The sequence below is a fragment of the Gavia stellata genome, chromosome 4 (genome assembly GCF_030936135.1).
Source record: "Gavia stellata isolate bGavSte3 chromosome 4, bGavSte3.hap2, whole genome shotgun sequence".
Taxonomy (NCBI): domain Eukaryota; kingdom Metazoa; phylum Chordata; class Aves; order Gaviiformes; family Gaviidae; genus Gavia; species Gavia stellata.
Genome location: NC_082597.1, coordinates 60830821 through 60844657, shown reverse-complemented (window position 1 = coordinate 60844657; position 13837 = coordinate 60830821). Strand labels below are relative to the sequence as shown.

The 13837-nt window shown below is 50.2% G+C and overlaps 1 protein-coding gene across 3 annotated transcripts in view; it reads left to right on the top strand.

Annotated features, from left to right (window-relative positions):
• The first annotated feature begins 429 nt into the window (after nt 1–429).
• ABTB3 (ankyrin repeat and BTB domain containing 3) overlaps nt 430–13837 on the top strand; it is a 177319-nt gene continuing 163911 nt past the window's right edge. The window contains exons 1-2 of one of the 3 annotated variants that reach the window (XM_059816041.1): nt 430–1200; nt 1258–1388. In XM_059816041.1, coding sequence (XP_059672024.1) covers nt 430–1200; nt 1258–1388 — 902 coding nt within the window. Of the gene's footprint in view, nt 1389–13837 lie in introns of all 3 variants that reach the window. The other 2 variants (XM_059816040.1, XM_059816039.1) reach the window with 2 other exon arrangements.

Below are 13837 nucleotides of genomic sequence, written 5' to 3'. Positions count from 1 at the left end.
CGGCTCCGCGCCCCGCGGAGGCGAGGGGAGGTGCCGCCAGGCGCAGGGCGCCGCCCCATTGGCCGCCGGGCGCGACGCTTTGCATGTCTCCGCCCCCTCGCCGCCCCATTGGCCGTGAGCCGGCGGCGCTTTGCATGGCCCCGCCCCCCCGCGCCGGCTGGCCGGCGCGGCGCTGCGCTGCGGTGTCGGGCCGGCGGCGCGGCGCAGTGCAGGAGCCGGAGCCGGAGCCGGAGCCGGGCCGCGGCCGGCAGCAGGGCGCGGGCAGCACCGCCGCTTCGCTGGCGTCTGGCGGAGCGGAGCGGAGCGGCAGCACCAGCAGGAGCAGGCTGCGGCCGGCGGGTCTCGCCGCGCCCCCTCGCTGGTCTCTCCCCCAGTTTCCTGTGAGCCGCTCCCCGCCCGGGTCCCGCGGGTGCAGCATGAAGTGCAGCGATGGCCCGGAGAGGTAAGACGGCGGTGAGGACGCTGGAAGACCTGACGCTGGACTCCGGGTATGGTGGTGCGGCGGACTCGGTGCGCTCCTCCAACTTGTCGCTGTGCTGCTCGGATTCGCACCCCGCGTACCCCTATGGAGGAAGCTGCTGGCCGCACCTAACTGACTCCATGCACAGTCGGCACAACAGCTTCGACACCGTCAACACCGTCCTAGCGGAAGACTCCGAGGTGCTGGACTGCGCGGGGCAGCAGTGCTCTCGGCTCCTGCCCGACCTTGAGGAGGTCCCCTGGAGCCTGGAGGAGGTGGAGGCGCTGCTGCTGCCGCCGCCGCGCCGGGAGCCGCGGGCGCCGGGCGCCGCCAGCCCCGGGAGCCGGGATGCGGCGGCGCGGCTCTCGACGCTGGTGAGCCGGGCGCTGGTGCGCATCGCCCGGGAGGCGCAGCGGCTGAGCCTCCGCTTCGCCAAGTGCACCAAGCACGAGGTGCGGAGCGCCATGGAGATCGTCCTGGGCTGGACGCTGGCGGCCCGCTGCACGGCGGCCGCCCTCGGCGCCCTCTCCCTCTACAACATGAGCGGCAGCGGCGGCGACCGCTTCAGCCGCGGCAAGTCGGCGCGGTGCGGGCTGGCCTTCTCCGTGGGCAAGTTCTACCGCTGGATGGTGGACAGCCGCGTGGCCCTGCGCATCCACGAGCACGCCGCCATCTACCTCACCGCCGGCACCGAGAGCCTCTTCCGCGACATCCACGCCCGGGTGCTGGCCGCTGCCGCCGCCCCGCTCCCGCCGCCCGGCCGCCCGCCGGCCGCTGCCGCCGCCCCGGCCGAGAAGGAGAAGGAGGGCGGCGAGGTGCCGCGCTTCACCCTGGAGGCGCTGGAGCAGACGGTCAACAACGACCCCGAGCTCTGGGGCTTGCTGCAGCCCTACCAGCACCTCATCTGCGGCAAGAACGCCAGCGGTGAGTGCGGCCGCGGGGCGGGACCGGGCGCCGCCGACCACCTGTTGCGCCGAGCCGGGACCCCCCCGGCGGGCGCCCGGCCGTCCCCCGGGGCGCCGGGCGGGCCGCGGCACCTGCCGCCGGGGAGAGTGCGGGGCTGCGGCGGGGCCGGGGAGGGAGGAGGGGGGCAGCGCGGCGGGTTTGCCCCTTCCCGGCGGTGCCCGGCCCGGAGCGCGGGGAGGGAGCTGCCGAGCATCCCCGCCTGGCCCTGCCGGGGCTGCCTGCCTGCGGCTGTGTGTGTGTTTAGGGGCAGCTAGCAGGGGAGTCGGCGAGGGCTGGGTGACAGACATCGTTCAGAGCTTCAGTGTTCCACAGGAAATGGCAAAAGCGCAGCTGAGCGCTAGCGAGCGAGATCAAACTTTGTTACATATGCAGTGGCTTGGCCAGAGATTGCGTGGTTGGCGCTGAAATGCAGTCTTTCTGGACAGATTTCATTCATGTTGCTGCTTGTTTACCCAGAGCTTGACAGAGATGCAACACGGTGATGTATCAACTTCCTGGAGATTTTTTTTTTTCTTTTTAGACGAAGAATCCAGTATTTTTAATGAGTTACTGTTCGGTAGAGCAGGATCCCAAAGTTGACGTTTCTTATTTCAGCTCCCTCTGTTTGTCAGGGAAGGGAAAATGGTACAAACCACGTCTCAGGGAATCCGAATTAAAATCGGGTGGTTTTCTCCTGCCTTCTCCTAAGCGTGCACAGGCACATGCAAACACTCTTATTAAGCTTAAATACAAAAGACCTGTCAAGCTGAGATGCAAATATTGGGGGAAAAAAGGGAACTGGGAGAACAAGGATAACTGGAAGTCTAGATCAGGTCTACAGATGAGCCCTGTTAAGTTGTTATAGCCACAGAGGATGCATTACAGCTAATTATCTATTGTGTTAAGACACCTTCCCTCCCATAAGAGACCCAGAGGAGGATGCCAAGCAGGAGCAAAAGAAAGGGGGCAAATCCTCCTCCCTGCTGTAAATAGGTGCAGCTCTGTTATATTCTTCTGGCGGTTTTATTGCAGCTGTGGATGTCCTCCTCAGAGGCTTCACTGAACCCTCCCCTCGAAATGCATCTGCTGTCGGGGGCATGTGTTGCGGGACCCTTGCGCTTTATTCTAGCGCTGTTGCAGGCAGGCGTGTCTTCCCCAGGAGTGCCACCGTTGGTTTTTTCCTTGAGTCCTGGTACTGTGCCTGTAGGTTTCAGATGGCACTGTGTTGCGTTGCAGCAGTGGCTGTGCAGGCTCCTGCTGAGCCTTTCATTTTGTTTTGTGGCTCTCTCTAACTCCCTCTGTATCAGCTCGGTGGATTTAAAATTAACTTCATTCTGACACTCATTTATCTCCCTTCCAGGGACCTGATTTGGAGTTTTCATCTCCATTTTGTTGTAGCTTTACCTGGCACAAATCTCCATGGTAGCTCAGTCCTGACTCGAGCAAATGGCATTTTTCGAAGATGTTCGAATCAGACCCAAGCAAGTTGTCCATTTTGTTTTACCTCTCTCCCTGTGTCATTATGTTTTCTATGCAAATGACTGTAATGTTGTTCTGCTTTTTAGCATCTTATAATAGGTAGTTTGACATCCTGTTATATATATTTAGAGTTACAGGTGCAAACAAGAGTTAGGCCTTCTTGTAATAAAAGCCTTTTTTTATTGCTGTTTACATTTATTTAGATTTAATCCAAGGACGCGTTGCATGCTCTTAAGTACTTTTATGGCAACTAAAACAGCCATTATAAACCATTAAACACATCAGTCTGTTTCTTCATCAGTGAGATATGTATCTGTTTATATAGTCCTCACCATTTTGATGTCTGAGTGCTCCATGGTTAGTTGCAAATGTTTCCTTCTCAGGCACTTAAAAGGTGGGGAAATCTGATGTGAGAGATTGCTTGACCTGCTCGAAACTGTTTGGGCAATCTGTGGTAGGAGGCTAGGACTGCTGGAAGCTACGTCTCTATATAGTGGCATAACCACAAGTTCATCCTTCCGCTGTACTCATGATAAAGCAACTTAATAGGTAGCAGACTTCTCCTCGCTTCTCTCTGCACTACTCCAGGAGAAGAGACAGGTATTGTCCTCTGGAGGTTCAATAAGTCTGGGTGCTGTTCCCCAGCTGGGTGGCATGTGGACACACAGGCACTGAAATCGGTGGATTTGGTCCACCAGACATGGATGAGAGGTGGTGGCAGGGTCCTTTCTGGAGGTACCGTAGCCAATATGATCTGAATGAAGTGGGGAAATGAAAAGCAGTGCAAAAGCAGACCCCTTAGCAGTACCTTTTCTGCAGGCAGTTGTTTTTGGGGAGAGGCAGTGTCTCCCTGGCACGCAAATGTCAAACCTTTAAAAATTTTCTGGGCTAAATTCAACACCTTAAATTCCATCCAGACAGTGAAACAGGCAACCCATGAAGATCCCGGGATGCAAGAATGTGAGGAACATGAGTTTGTGCATGATATACTCCAAGATTGCTCTAATGTTGTTTGTGAACACTAGTGTTGGGGAATATGGTCTCAGGATCTGCAAGACACAAACCAGCCTTTCAGGGCTTCACCATCAGCTGTGCAGAGCGTTTAGTGGTTTCAGCTGAGGTTTTTTAGCCTGGTGTCATACGCAGTCATCTTGGAAGCTGCTGAGTAAGATCAGTATCGCAAGATAACCTTCTCCTTCCTATAAATGATGGTCACGCGCCTTCAGACAAAGAAGATGTCTGAGCTGGTTCTTTTGGTGGGTGCTTCAGCCTGCTGGGTTTGTCACAGGTACGTCTGGGCTGAGTTCGGACAGCTGCCTCGGCCGGAGCCCCACTCTCCGACAGGTGCCTGCTCATTTCTTGTGCAGGGTTGAAGGCACGTGGATGAAGGTGGTGGCGCTTCTTTGTGTGTTGCAGGCAGCAGGCCACATCTCCTTGATAAGCCTCGAGACAACCTCTTCTGTGGTACGGGAGTAGGGATGACCAAGGAGAAGCAGGCAGTGGTGTTGGGAGCAAGCTGCTGGAGTATGCCAGCAGCTGCTGGCGTCTTGGCTGGACTTATCCCGGTAACTATATCGGAAAGACTAGACCTTAAAAGCACTCTGAGGTAGTATTCCCCCCCCCCCGCACAACCAGAATTTTAATGTCATGGTTGAATGAAAATTACCAACTTTACGTTTGGGATTTCATTGGCGCTGAAATGTTTCAATTACGAGCTCCATCTGAACAGCACAGTACACGTTTTACATCCTATAACAGTCGCGTGGAGTGTTATTTCCCTTGAAATAGTGGGAGCAAAATATTGTGTACTCAATGAAAGGCAGTAAAAGCTGGCACCTCTGTGGTTTAAGCTATATTATTTTTGTTTCTCTATTGCTCATCAAACCCCTACTTCTAGGCCAGATCTGAGAGGTGCTTTGAGATGACTGGGGAGTTTCCCCAGGTCTTGGATCCAGCACAAATCGTAGGAGTAAGGCTACGTATTTCATTTTCACAGGGGATACCTAGATGGCAGGTCCAAGTAGCTCAAAGTCATCTACACTGTATTATATAAAGGTCCTCTTTTACCAGGGGGAGGAATGGTATTAGCCAACACTTAGATTAATATAGTTTAGAAAACAGTTTTTTTTCATTTCAGTCTTGGGGGTCTCCTTATCTTGTGTTGCAGGACTTGTGGTGGGAAGGGCAGAGGCTGCGAGGGAGACAGCCGGGGATCGCGGGGAGGAGGTTTTTGCGGAGTAGCCGGTGTGCACAACTCGGCCTTGTCTGTTTGTGTACAGCTACTAAAAATAGTTATTTGGAACCCAGCTGTGTCCCTGTGGTTTCTTCCTATTCTTAATATTATTTAGAGAGGAAGACACAACAGCTAGGAAGAAGCCCAGGATTAGGTCAGGCTTGGCTGACACGTGTCAGCTAACCTCAGTTTAACCTCAGCCTCTTCTCCTAATCCAGGCAAACTAGAGGAACTCCAAGCGAATGAGCAATACCAATGCATTAGCACAGTTTAACCAAATCAGTTAATGCTTTTAAGTTCTGATACATATGTATACATACGTGTGTGTGTATATAGAGACCATTCCCTTCCCTTACTGGCGAGCATACTGTTAATCTGTTTGTTAATTCTCTCCTTTCTATTGTAACTGAACCATTCAAGATGCTATTATGGCTTTAGGGCAATGTAAAAATCAATCTAAAACTTATTTCAGCTAGGATGATAGAGGAATATTTGGGCACAAAATGGAATTCCATGCCTTCTTCCCAGGCTTTTTTTTAACTGCAGTTTTAAGAACATCCTTTTTCCCCCTATTATATTTCAATCTTATTTTTTGCTAGTAAAAGAAAGTTTGGAATACAGTTTGAAGTTTCTTATATGCACCTGTATGTTATACTTAGGCGTCTTTGCTGTTATGTTTTTCCCATCTGCTTCTGGGCACTTGAGTCCCTTGCCCAGAGGTTGACGTCAGTAGCGGTGCAATGAACAATGTGTATTTTTGCTCGATTCTCTTACCTGACAACCTCCCAAGCAAACTTCCACAGCCTCTCTAAAAAAGTTGTGCAGTTGTACCCTCTCTGGATGGAGAGTTGCCTGCCTGAAGGGCAGAAGGTTGTGCCTGGTTGTGGCTTGTGGCCACCGATGCTGGTGGGAGCTGGGATGGCAGTGGGGAAACGGTGCTTCTTCCCTGGAATGGGGTGGGTTGCTTGAACACCTGGTGTTGGCAGGAGTGGGACAGATGGATACTCAGTGTGTGTGTGCTCGTTGCAGACCTCCGTTGCCTTGCTGAGGAGCAGTGGTGGGACTAGGAAGTAGAGTCCCAGTGGGAGGTTGCTCTTTGGCTGATGAAGGTTTGTTTCCCTCTGGACATTTTTATTCACATAATTTGTTTCAGTTATGAGTATAACATTAAAAAAAAATCCCAGAAATGGTTATACCAGAAACACCCAGAATAATCATAAAGATGATGTATGCCGGTATGATTATTCCCTTTATCATGTTGGAAAGTACCTTAATAGCAGTTACAGCCATGGCCATGCTAGGGAGTTTCAGGGCTGCAGTTATATGATGTAGTTTCTGATGTAAATGAAGCTTTGGACTTATGATTGGGAAATATGACTGTATATACAAGGAGCATGTTAGGGGAATAACAGCATAATTTTAGCAGTATATTGGGTTCCTGGCTCTTTTGCTGAATGGTAACAGGCTTCACCTCGTCTTTCAGTCCTCCTGTGAGCTGGTGACACTAGCTGCAGGTGAGCGTTAGGGACAACTTTGCACCTTTTGCTAATGCTACTGCAAATGTTCTCTCTTCCGTAGCTGCTTGAAGTTACTTCGAGTGAAAAAGACGCCATGGTTAGTTGTTTGGCCTTTGTGCAGTCTGTATTGAACCAAGCTGTCGGTTATCAGTCGGAAATCTTCCATGTTGTCCAGAGTAAATGCCCGGTGTACCAGCTGGGGACTTGTAAAGCCTGATCCTTTTCTCCCTTGTCCTGGACAGGGACCTGGTTCTCCTCTCTCAGAAGCCAGAAGGAAGCTTTATGGTCTTCCCCCCACCTTAGCCCCAGGGAAGGTGTGAGAGGAGAAAGGTGCGCTCGATTAGGTGACACCAGAGGAAAAGAGAGCTGTTTCTTGGAGTGCATGGGCTCCAGGAATTAAATCCTCTGTCTGGAGTAATTTCCTCTGGCCAATGTGTAGTGCAGAAAGAGTGGGGGCTCCTTTCAGACGGCTCGTGGAAACTGGCAGCTTCCGCCCAAAATAGCTCTGTTGCTGGCCCGGTTGAGTCTGTACAGAAAAAGTGAGGAGGGGATGGATGGGGGAGTTTGTCACTGTGATGTGCTCTCTTGCTGAGGGGGATCAGGAGCAGCAGCGCTGCCACCGTTTGCGTCCCTGAGCAGGTTGGCCTGAGACGGCTGCTTGGAGCCCGGCAGACTGATCCTGTTATCTCCTGTAACAGCAAGTATTAGCATTAACTGCTGGGCGGCAAAACGAGCAGCTGCTTGGTGTTGTGGGCCGATTTTCCCAGTGCTGTCGCCTCCCAAATCTCCCATATGATCTTCACAGCGTGCATCAGTGCCTGCTCACTTCCCCAGTTTCAACACTTTGGTGCCTCTCTGAGGTCTCCCAGGCTGGGCTGCGGTGCCCAGCCCTGGCAGCGGTGCCCTCCTGCCAGTCCCTCCATCCCAGCGCTCCCACCCGGGGCTCGCTCTGTAGGGTGTTTTCCTTTGCCCCAGGCACAGGAGGTTTCAGCAGGGCGTAAGGAAAAAGTAGGGGCTTTTTTCTTCCTTTGCTCTTCTTGTTTCCTTCCTCACCGAAAGCAACTTACTGCACCAAATCCATATAAATCTGTAATTATAATTGTTATGCACCTGATAAGTATTGTAAGCTTTTAAAAGGCATACAGATGGAGTCAGAATTTCCCCAGAGCCTGTGCAGTCAGCCTAACCTGTAGTTACTTTGCCAGAGGTGTTCAATGGGTACAGCCTGAAAAAAAACCCCACAGATGTTATAGAGGACTGTGTCGGCCAAAGCCTCAAATGTGGCTCTTGATCTGTCCTTGCTTTCAGGGATTTCCTACAACAAAGAGTTCCTCTTTCAGGGATTTCCTACAAGAAGGAGTTCCTATCAGTGGGCTCAGTGTGGCCACCTTTGTCTGTCAGCGCGTAAGCTTCCCATTTTCCCAGAAGGTAATACAGCAATCCTGCTGTTGTAGGCTGTGAGGAGATATAATCTGGTGGCCAGTCACTCCTTTTGCTTTCCATAAAACTAGCTCTCTCTTCTGTAAAAATAGAAGAAAGGAGGCCACTGATCAGGTGAAACGAGTTGTGAGAAGGCAGCTGTAGGCTCGTTTGGAGAGCAGGAGGGAGGATGTTTCTGGGAGCAGCTGAAGAACAAGGAGCCATTGTCAGTATGGATCAGTTCAGCAGCGTGGATGGGTTACAGGCACTGGTGCTGATACCTTGATGAGGCTGTAGAGGCTTGTCTTGGTTATTTTAATTTATTTAACCTGTTATACTGAACTGATGCTTTTAAATCATCACACTCCCTTACCATGGCACTTTGTGGGTAAGGAGGGAGTTGCACGGCATGGCTTGTGGGATGTGACCATTTTCTTGGGCTCTGTTGACGCGGTGCCTGTCATCCTGATGATATGTTATTCTCTTTCTTGGTTCCTATGCTTGGCTCATAGTAAGCAGTACCCTTTTTTGGGTAATTATTCCTGGAAACAACCCAGGAGGCTTTATAACATGGTACTGTAAGAGGACTGTTGGTGTCCTGCAGTAAATACATGGGCCAGCTTGGGGGCTGAGAAGGTGCTTGGGACACTTGCAGTTTCGCACGGGGATTCTCTCGGCTCATCACTGATAAGGAAAAGAAGTCGTCTTTGATTTGATTTAGAGTTAAATGATACTGGATTGGTAGTAAGGATCAGGATGAAATTACACCACTTGTAAGCACAGGCCTCAGGACAGGTGATCGTGCCCCTGCTGAACTGGGCTGGCCGAGGTGGGTAAGGGAGGAGGGACTTGTTCACCCCACTTGGTTCCAGGCCATTTACAAGCGTCGTGTTAAATGGCATCCTCCTTGTTCAAAAATTTTAGCCCAGATTCTGGTCCTGGTGGCTCTCACACAGACCTGGTGTAAGTCTGCGTGGTGGCACGTGGCTGGCTGTCGTCAGTGAGCGTAACATCTGCTTGGTGGGACCTTCGCTGGCCTGACGTTTCGGGACCGGGCTCTTCCTACTGTTGTGCTTAAGGCAGTAATGGATGTTGATACTGGGATCTTTCAAAAGGTACGTGGAGGCACCGGAGACAGCTATAAGCACTTTTTCCCCAGTGTTGTAAGGCAGCTGAAAGCGAAAGTGCAGGGAGGGACGAGTGCTGCAGGATGTGTGGGAGGCGGGATGCTCGCCAGGAGATGGGAGCGCACCGAGGCGTTGCAGCTGAGCCGGGAGGGACGGGTAATACCTTTGGGTCAGCAGATTGGCAGCCTGCTCCCAGAGCTCTTACGTGGATAGGTATCGCTCATGTGAACCGCACATAGACTTCACGCGGCCATAAAGGTCTCGGGACGGGCTTGCGAGTGAGCAGGCAAACAGCAACCCCCGAGAAGATTAGAGAAGAGGCCTCTTCAAGGACCGGATTTCTGTCCTTGAGTGCTGTGGAGTAGCACCTGGACCTGTGAGACTCTGAGGCTTTAAAACTAATAAAAACACCCTGCTTTTAAATTGCACTGCTATGAAATACTGCTCCCAGGTTGGGGAAGTGAACGGGGCTGGGGTTGCAGCAGAGGTATGGAGAATGCATTTGCATTTTCAAGGCGGTCAAATAATTGGAGGAAACTTTGCATCCTGCAGTGTTTCGCAGTTTCTCTGGCCCTGTGGTAGTCTTGGATAAACACTGCTAGGCTGTAGTGCCTTTGCTAATATATTGTGTTTGGCTGTGAACAAGGAGCTAAACTCAGGGAAGGTCGGCTTTTCCTTGCAGAGGGCTGAGCAAGCCTTGCAAACCCCTCTCCAGGATGTTATCCGGCAGGGATTTGGAAAAATAAAAGTTCTGGGGCTGTGGGCCATATCCAGTTTCAAGGCTGCATGTCCTTCGCTGCAGGTGAAGCATCTTCACCATCACCTCAAAGCAGAGGACATGGCCGGTGGCAAGACAAGCTGCCACCGGCGAGGCGGGCCAGATGCCCCGGGACTGATGCTGGACTTGCAGCCCTTTGGTGGGAAGAGCTGCCAACAGAAAGTAGAGAGAATTCAGAGGTTGGAGTCGTTTTGGGTACCTGCTGAGATGCCTTTTGTGGAGGATGCTAAGAAGATTTTTTTGTAATACAGGAGCATTTTTTGGCATACCAGCATATCGTGGAAATTAGTTTCACTGAATCATTCACTGTAAGACTGGGTAGGTAGATTATTTTGCTCTGGGTTGCAGTATAGTATGCAAAACTGCTAGGGAATAGATGCAGGTACCTCCAATGCTCTTACTTCCCCTGATGCTTGTAAAATAAGGGTCACAAAACTCAATACTTGAGAAAAATTATCCTTGTGCTACTGGTGTTATTTCACTTCTCTGATGTATGTTTTGTGTGGAGCAATGGATGGATGTATGATACAAGATACTCCAAAGGTATTGCTAAACCCAATCCTGTAGTCCTTGCATGGGCAACATTGCCACTGATTTTGGTGGTGAGGGCAGCCCCTCAAACACCAGGACGAGCTTTCGCATTTGGTAACAAATTGGAGAAACTGCTGAGTCAAAGGTGTAGGCCCAGGTTTAATTTTGCTAAAAATAAGCTTTTTCGAAACTGAAGATCAAAATCAGTACCTCGCTGCAGATATTTATTCCTAATTTGAAAGGAAATTTTTTTTGGGTTTTTCTTTCATGGTTTTACTGATTCACAGTATTCAGCTGAAAGACTGCTTGGCGCAGCCTGTAAGCCCTTGCACTAACTGGCTAGCCTATTTCCACTGGCCCACATAAGAAAAATCCTAAAAATAGTCCAGCAGTGTGTGTTTTCAAAAGTAAATTAGATTTTAAAAATAAGAGCTTCAGTTTAATTGTCTGGCGTGCTTTCAGTAAGGAGGAGGGTTTTCAAAATACACAATTCCTTTAATATGGAAAAAAAAAAGGCCAAACAACCTGCCCCTCAGTAGTTAAGACCTGCTGTAGTGCTTTACCTGTTAGCTAGTTCTTCATTATATCACCATGCTCACAAAAATTTGCCTTGTGCATCAAACGGTTTTCGATAATGGAAACAGCTTTGCAAGCTGAGCCAATGCAAAAGCAGACACACCAGCAATGTGGAGACTATTTTTAATGAAAAATTCCCACCTGTGTGAATGCACATGATGCCTTGACTTCCATCTTAAAGATGGTGAACCACAGGTAAGACAAGCAGGAGTAATTTCAACTATTTTATAGGTTTAAATCTAGGAATGAGATAAACACCTATCTAATGCAAAGGATGCTGAACTTATGTGGCAATGTTCTTGCAGCCAAAAGCTGGGAGCCAAGGTAGATAAGTCAGCGACGCTGTCTGTCTGACATACATCAGCAATTAAACTGTGGTGGCTGAATGCTTCTAAAGCAAGATTAAATACAACAAGAGAAAAATACCCTAGCCAAAGCTTATTCCCCCATAAGCATTCAGATAGTCTAATTGATTTTCAGGAAGGATATGGGCTGTCACCTCCTCTTCGGCACATAGAAACTGGGTATGTGTGGGGTAATTGGCGGGTTTTATAAGGAGACCTGTGGTGATGAGAGCCATCAAACCGCCAGAGCAGATGGGGATGCTGATGTCTGCCGGCTCTGCCTCCTCTCCGCTGACCAGGGTTGTCATGGGGAGAGAAGGGCTCGAGACAGAACTTGAGGTTGTGGAGAGACTTGGCAGTTACCAGATGGGTGGGAAAAAACTGCCTTATCAGGACTGGTGAGGTTCTATCGAGACACCTTTAATTGCAGGCTGTGTCGGTGCGAGGCAGGAGCTGGTGAGTCACAAAGTGTTTTCCAAGGTTTTGGGCTGGCCCTGGATGCTCAGGCGTTGGCTGCTATCGCAGGTGACTTCTCTTTCATTCGGGGCAAGGAGGCGCAGCCATGGCAAGGTTTTTCTTTGGAAGGGACCCGGCCACCCTTACCCCCGCCTCTGTCACCTTTTGGTTAGATGGCTGTGGTTTGCCCAGCCTAGGGCTATGCTTTGAGACTCCCTGGGGAGTTCCTCTGGAACGCTGCTGCCTGCTTAATAGCTGCTTCTCAGGCAAACAGTGGAAAACACACCCAAACTGGCTACAAAGCTCATTGCTGAGCAGAGTTGGACCTGTACCCTCGAAAGGAGATACAAGACCCACGGGCAGCTTGTGCAATCCATGTTAGATACTCCTGACAGTGCCACTGAGACATCCCTGGCTGGAGTGAGAAAGTGCTGTGGGCACACGGGGGTCTTTGGGGTTGGGATTCACACCTTTTGTCGTCTGGTAGGGTCTGAGTTGGATGAGCCCCTGGAAAAACATCCATTTTGGGGGTAAGGACAGCATTTAAGGGAAGAGAGTTGAGAAAATGAGAACTACTTAGTTTACTTCTCCCCTTGACTGTGGCTTGAGGAGCATCACAGGGACAGGTTCTGATCTTGTCCCCCATGAAGGTTTGCAGTGCTGCTGGCATTGCACGGATACGCTGAAATAGTTGTCGATATTTAAACACGCGAGTGTTGGCTGTGGCATAAGGAAAAATGAGAACAGCTCAGCACCCCCATAAAACATCCTCCGAGCCTGGAGTAATTAGTTCAATTTCAGTAGCCTCATTTCCAGAAAGGGAGAGAATAGAGCAAACAGCAGAAAAGATAATGAAAGTCGGGGGGCCCAAGGGGAATATTTCGGTAGGGCGATAGTCAACTGGAGTGGCGTTATTCAGTCCAGAAAGAAGGCACCCAGGGGAAGCTGTGATTGCACCGTGCAAGAGAGCGAGTGGCAAAGCGGGAACTGATCAGCCACCTAATTTTTTGCAGAGAGCCAGAATACAAAAAGATTAAATGAAAGTGAAAGAAAGTAAATTTAAAATAACTCTGAAGAGCCCTCTCATTTTCGCAACTTACTAGGGGTTTGTGGAGCTGAATGCTCCAGGGAGTGACTGGGAAACAATGTGTTGGGGTTATGCACATGAAGGAGACTGTTTGTAAAGATTATATTAATACTCTGTCTTATACTAATAATTGCAGAGGAAGTACTGTTTCATGCTTTAGCCCAAACTTTGCTTGGACAGCCTTCCCAGGCATTGCACAAGACGTGGCGGGCGTTCCTGGCCTTCCTCTGCGCTGCAGAACCATTCGCTGCTGACTGGGCGCTCTGCAAACAGAGGCTCCTTCCTGCAGTATCGTTCGCACGAATAAACCTTATTCCTTTCAGTGGTCCTGTGGGTGAGTAAGAGTCGCAGGACTGAATGATCTACTGTTCTCAGCTCCTTTTGTGGTAACTGCTCTAGGTTTTCTTCTGCAATTTTGACATGGGCAAATCTTCCCTGGCTTTCGTATGTGCTCTCTGCGTTAGGAGTGGTGACCCTCTAGATATAGCTGCTTTTTCCCCCCCCTTAACTTCAAAGAAGTTCAGTATTTGTGTAAGTGGCTTGCTAATTTACTGCATTCTGGCTTAATCCCTCTTGAATGCCTTTCTGAAAATAGTCCGTCCAGAAAAATATTTGCTGTTGAAGCAGATTATTTAGAAATAGCTGTAATTTGGAGTTGTATCAAATAGAAACCCAGGCATTTGCATTTGATTAAGGACAGGTGTTTAACTTTTTGTGCAGCTGTTTTTTAGATAGTTAACCGGAATTTTTGAGCTACTGGAAAAAAGACCCTTGCAAAATCTGGTGTTGGTGCTATAGCGCTGTGAACTTGGTGTTCAGTAGGAAGAAGGATGCAAAGCACTGCTTCATTACACTGGCTGGTTGCATCAATAATGTAGTAACGTA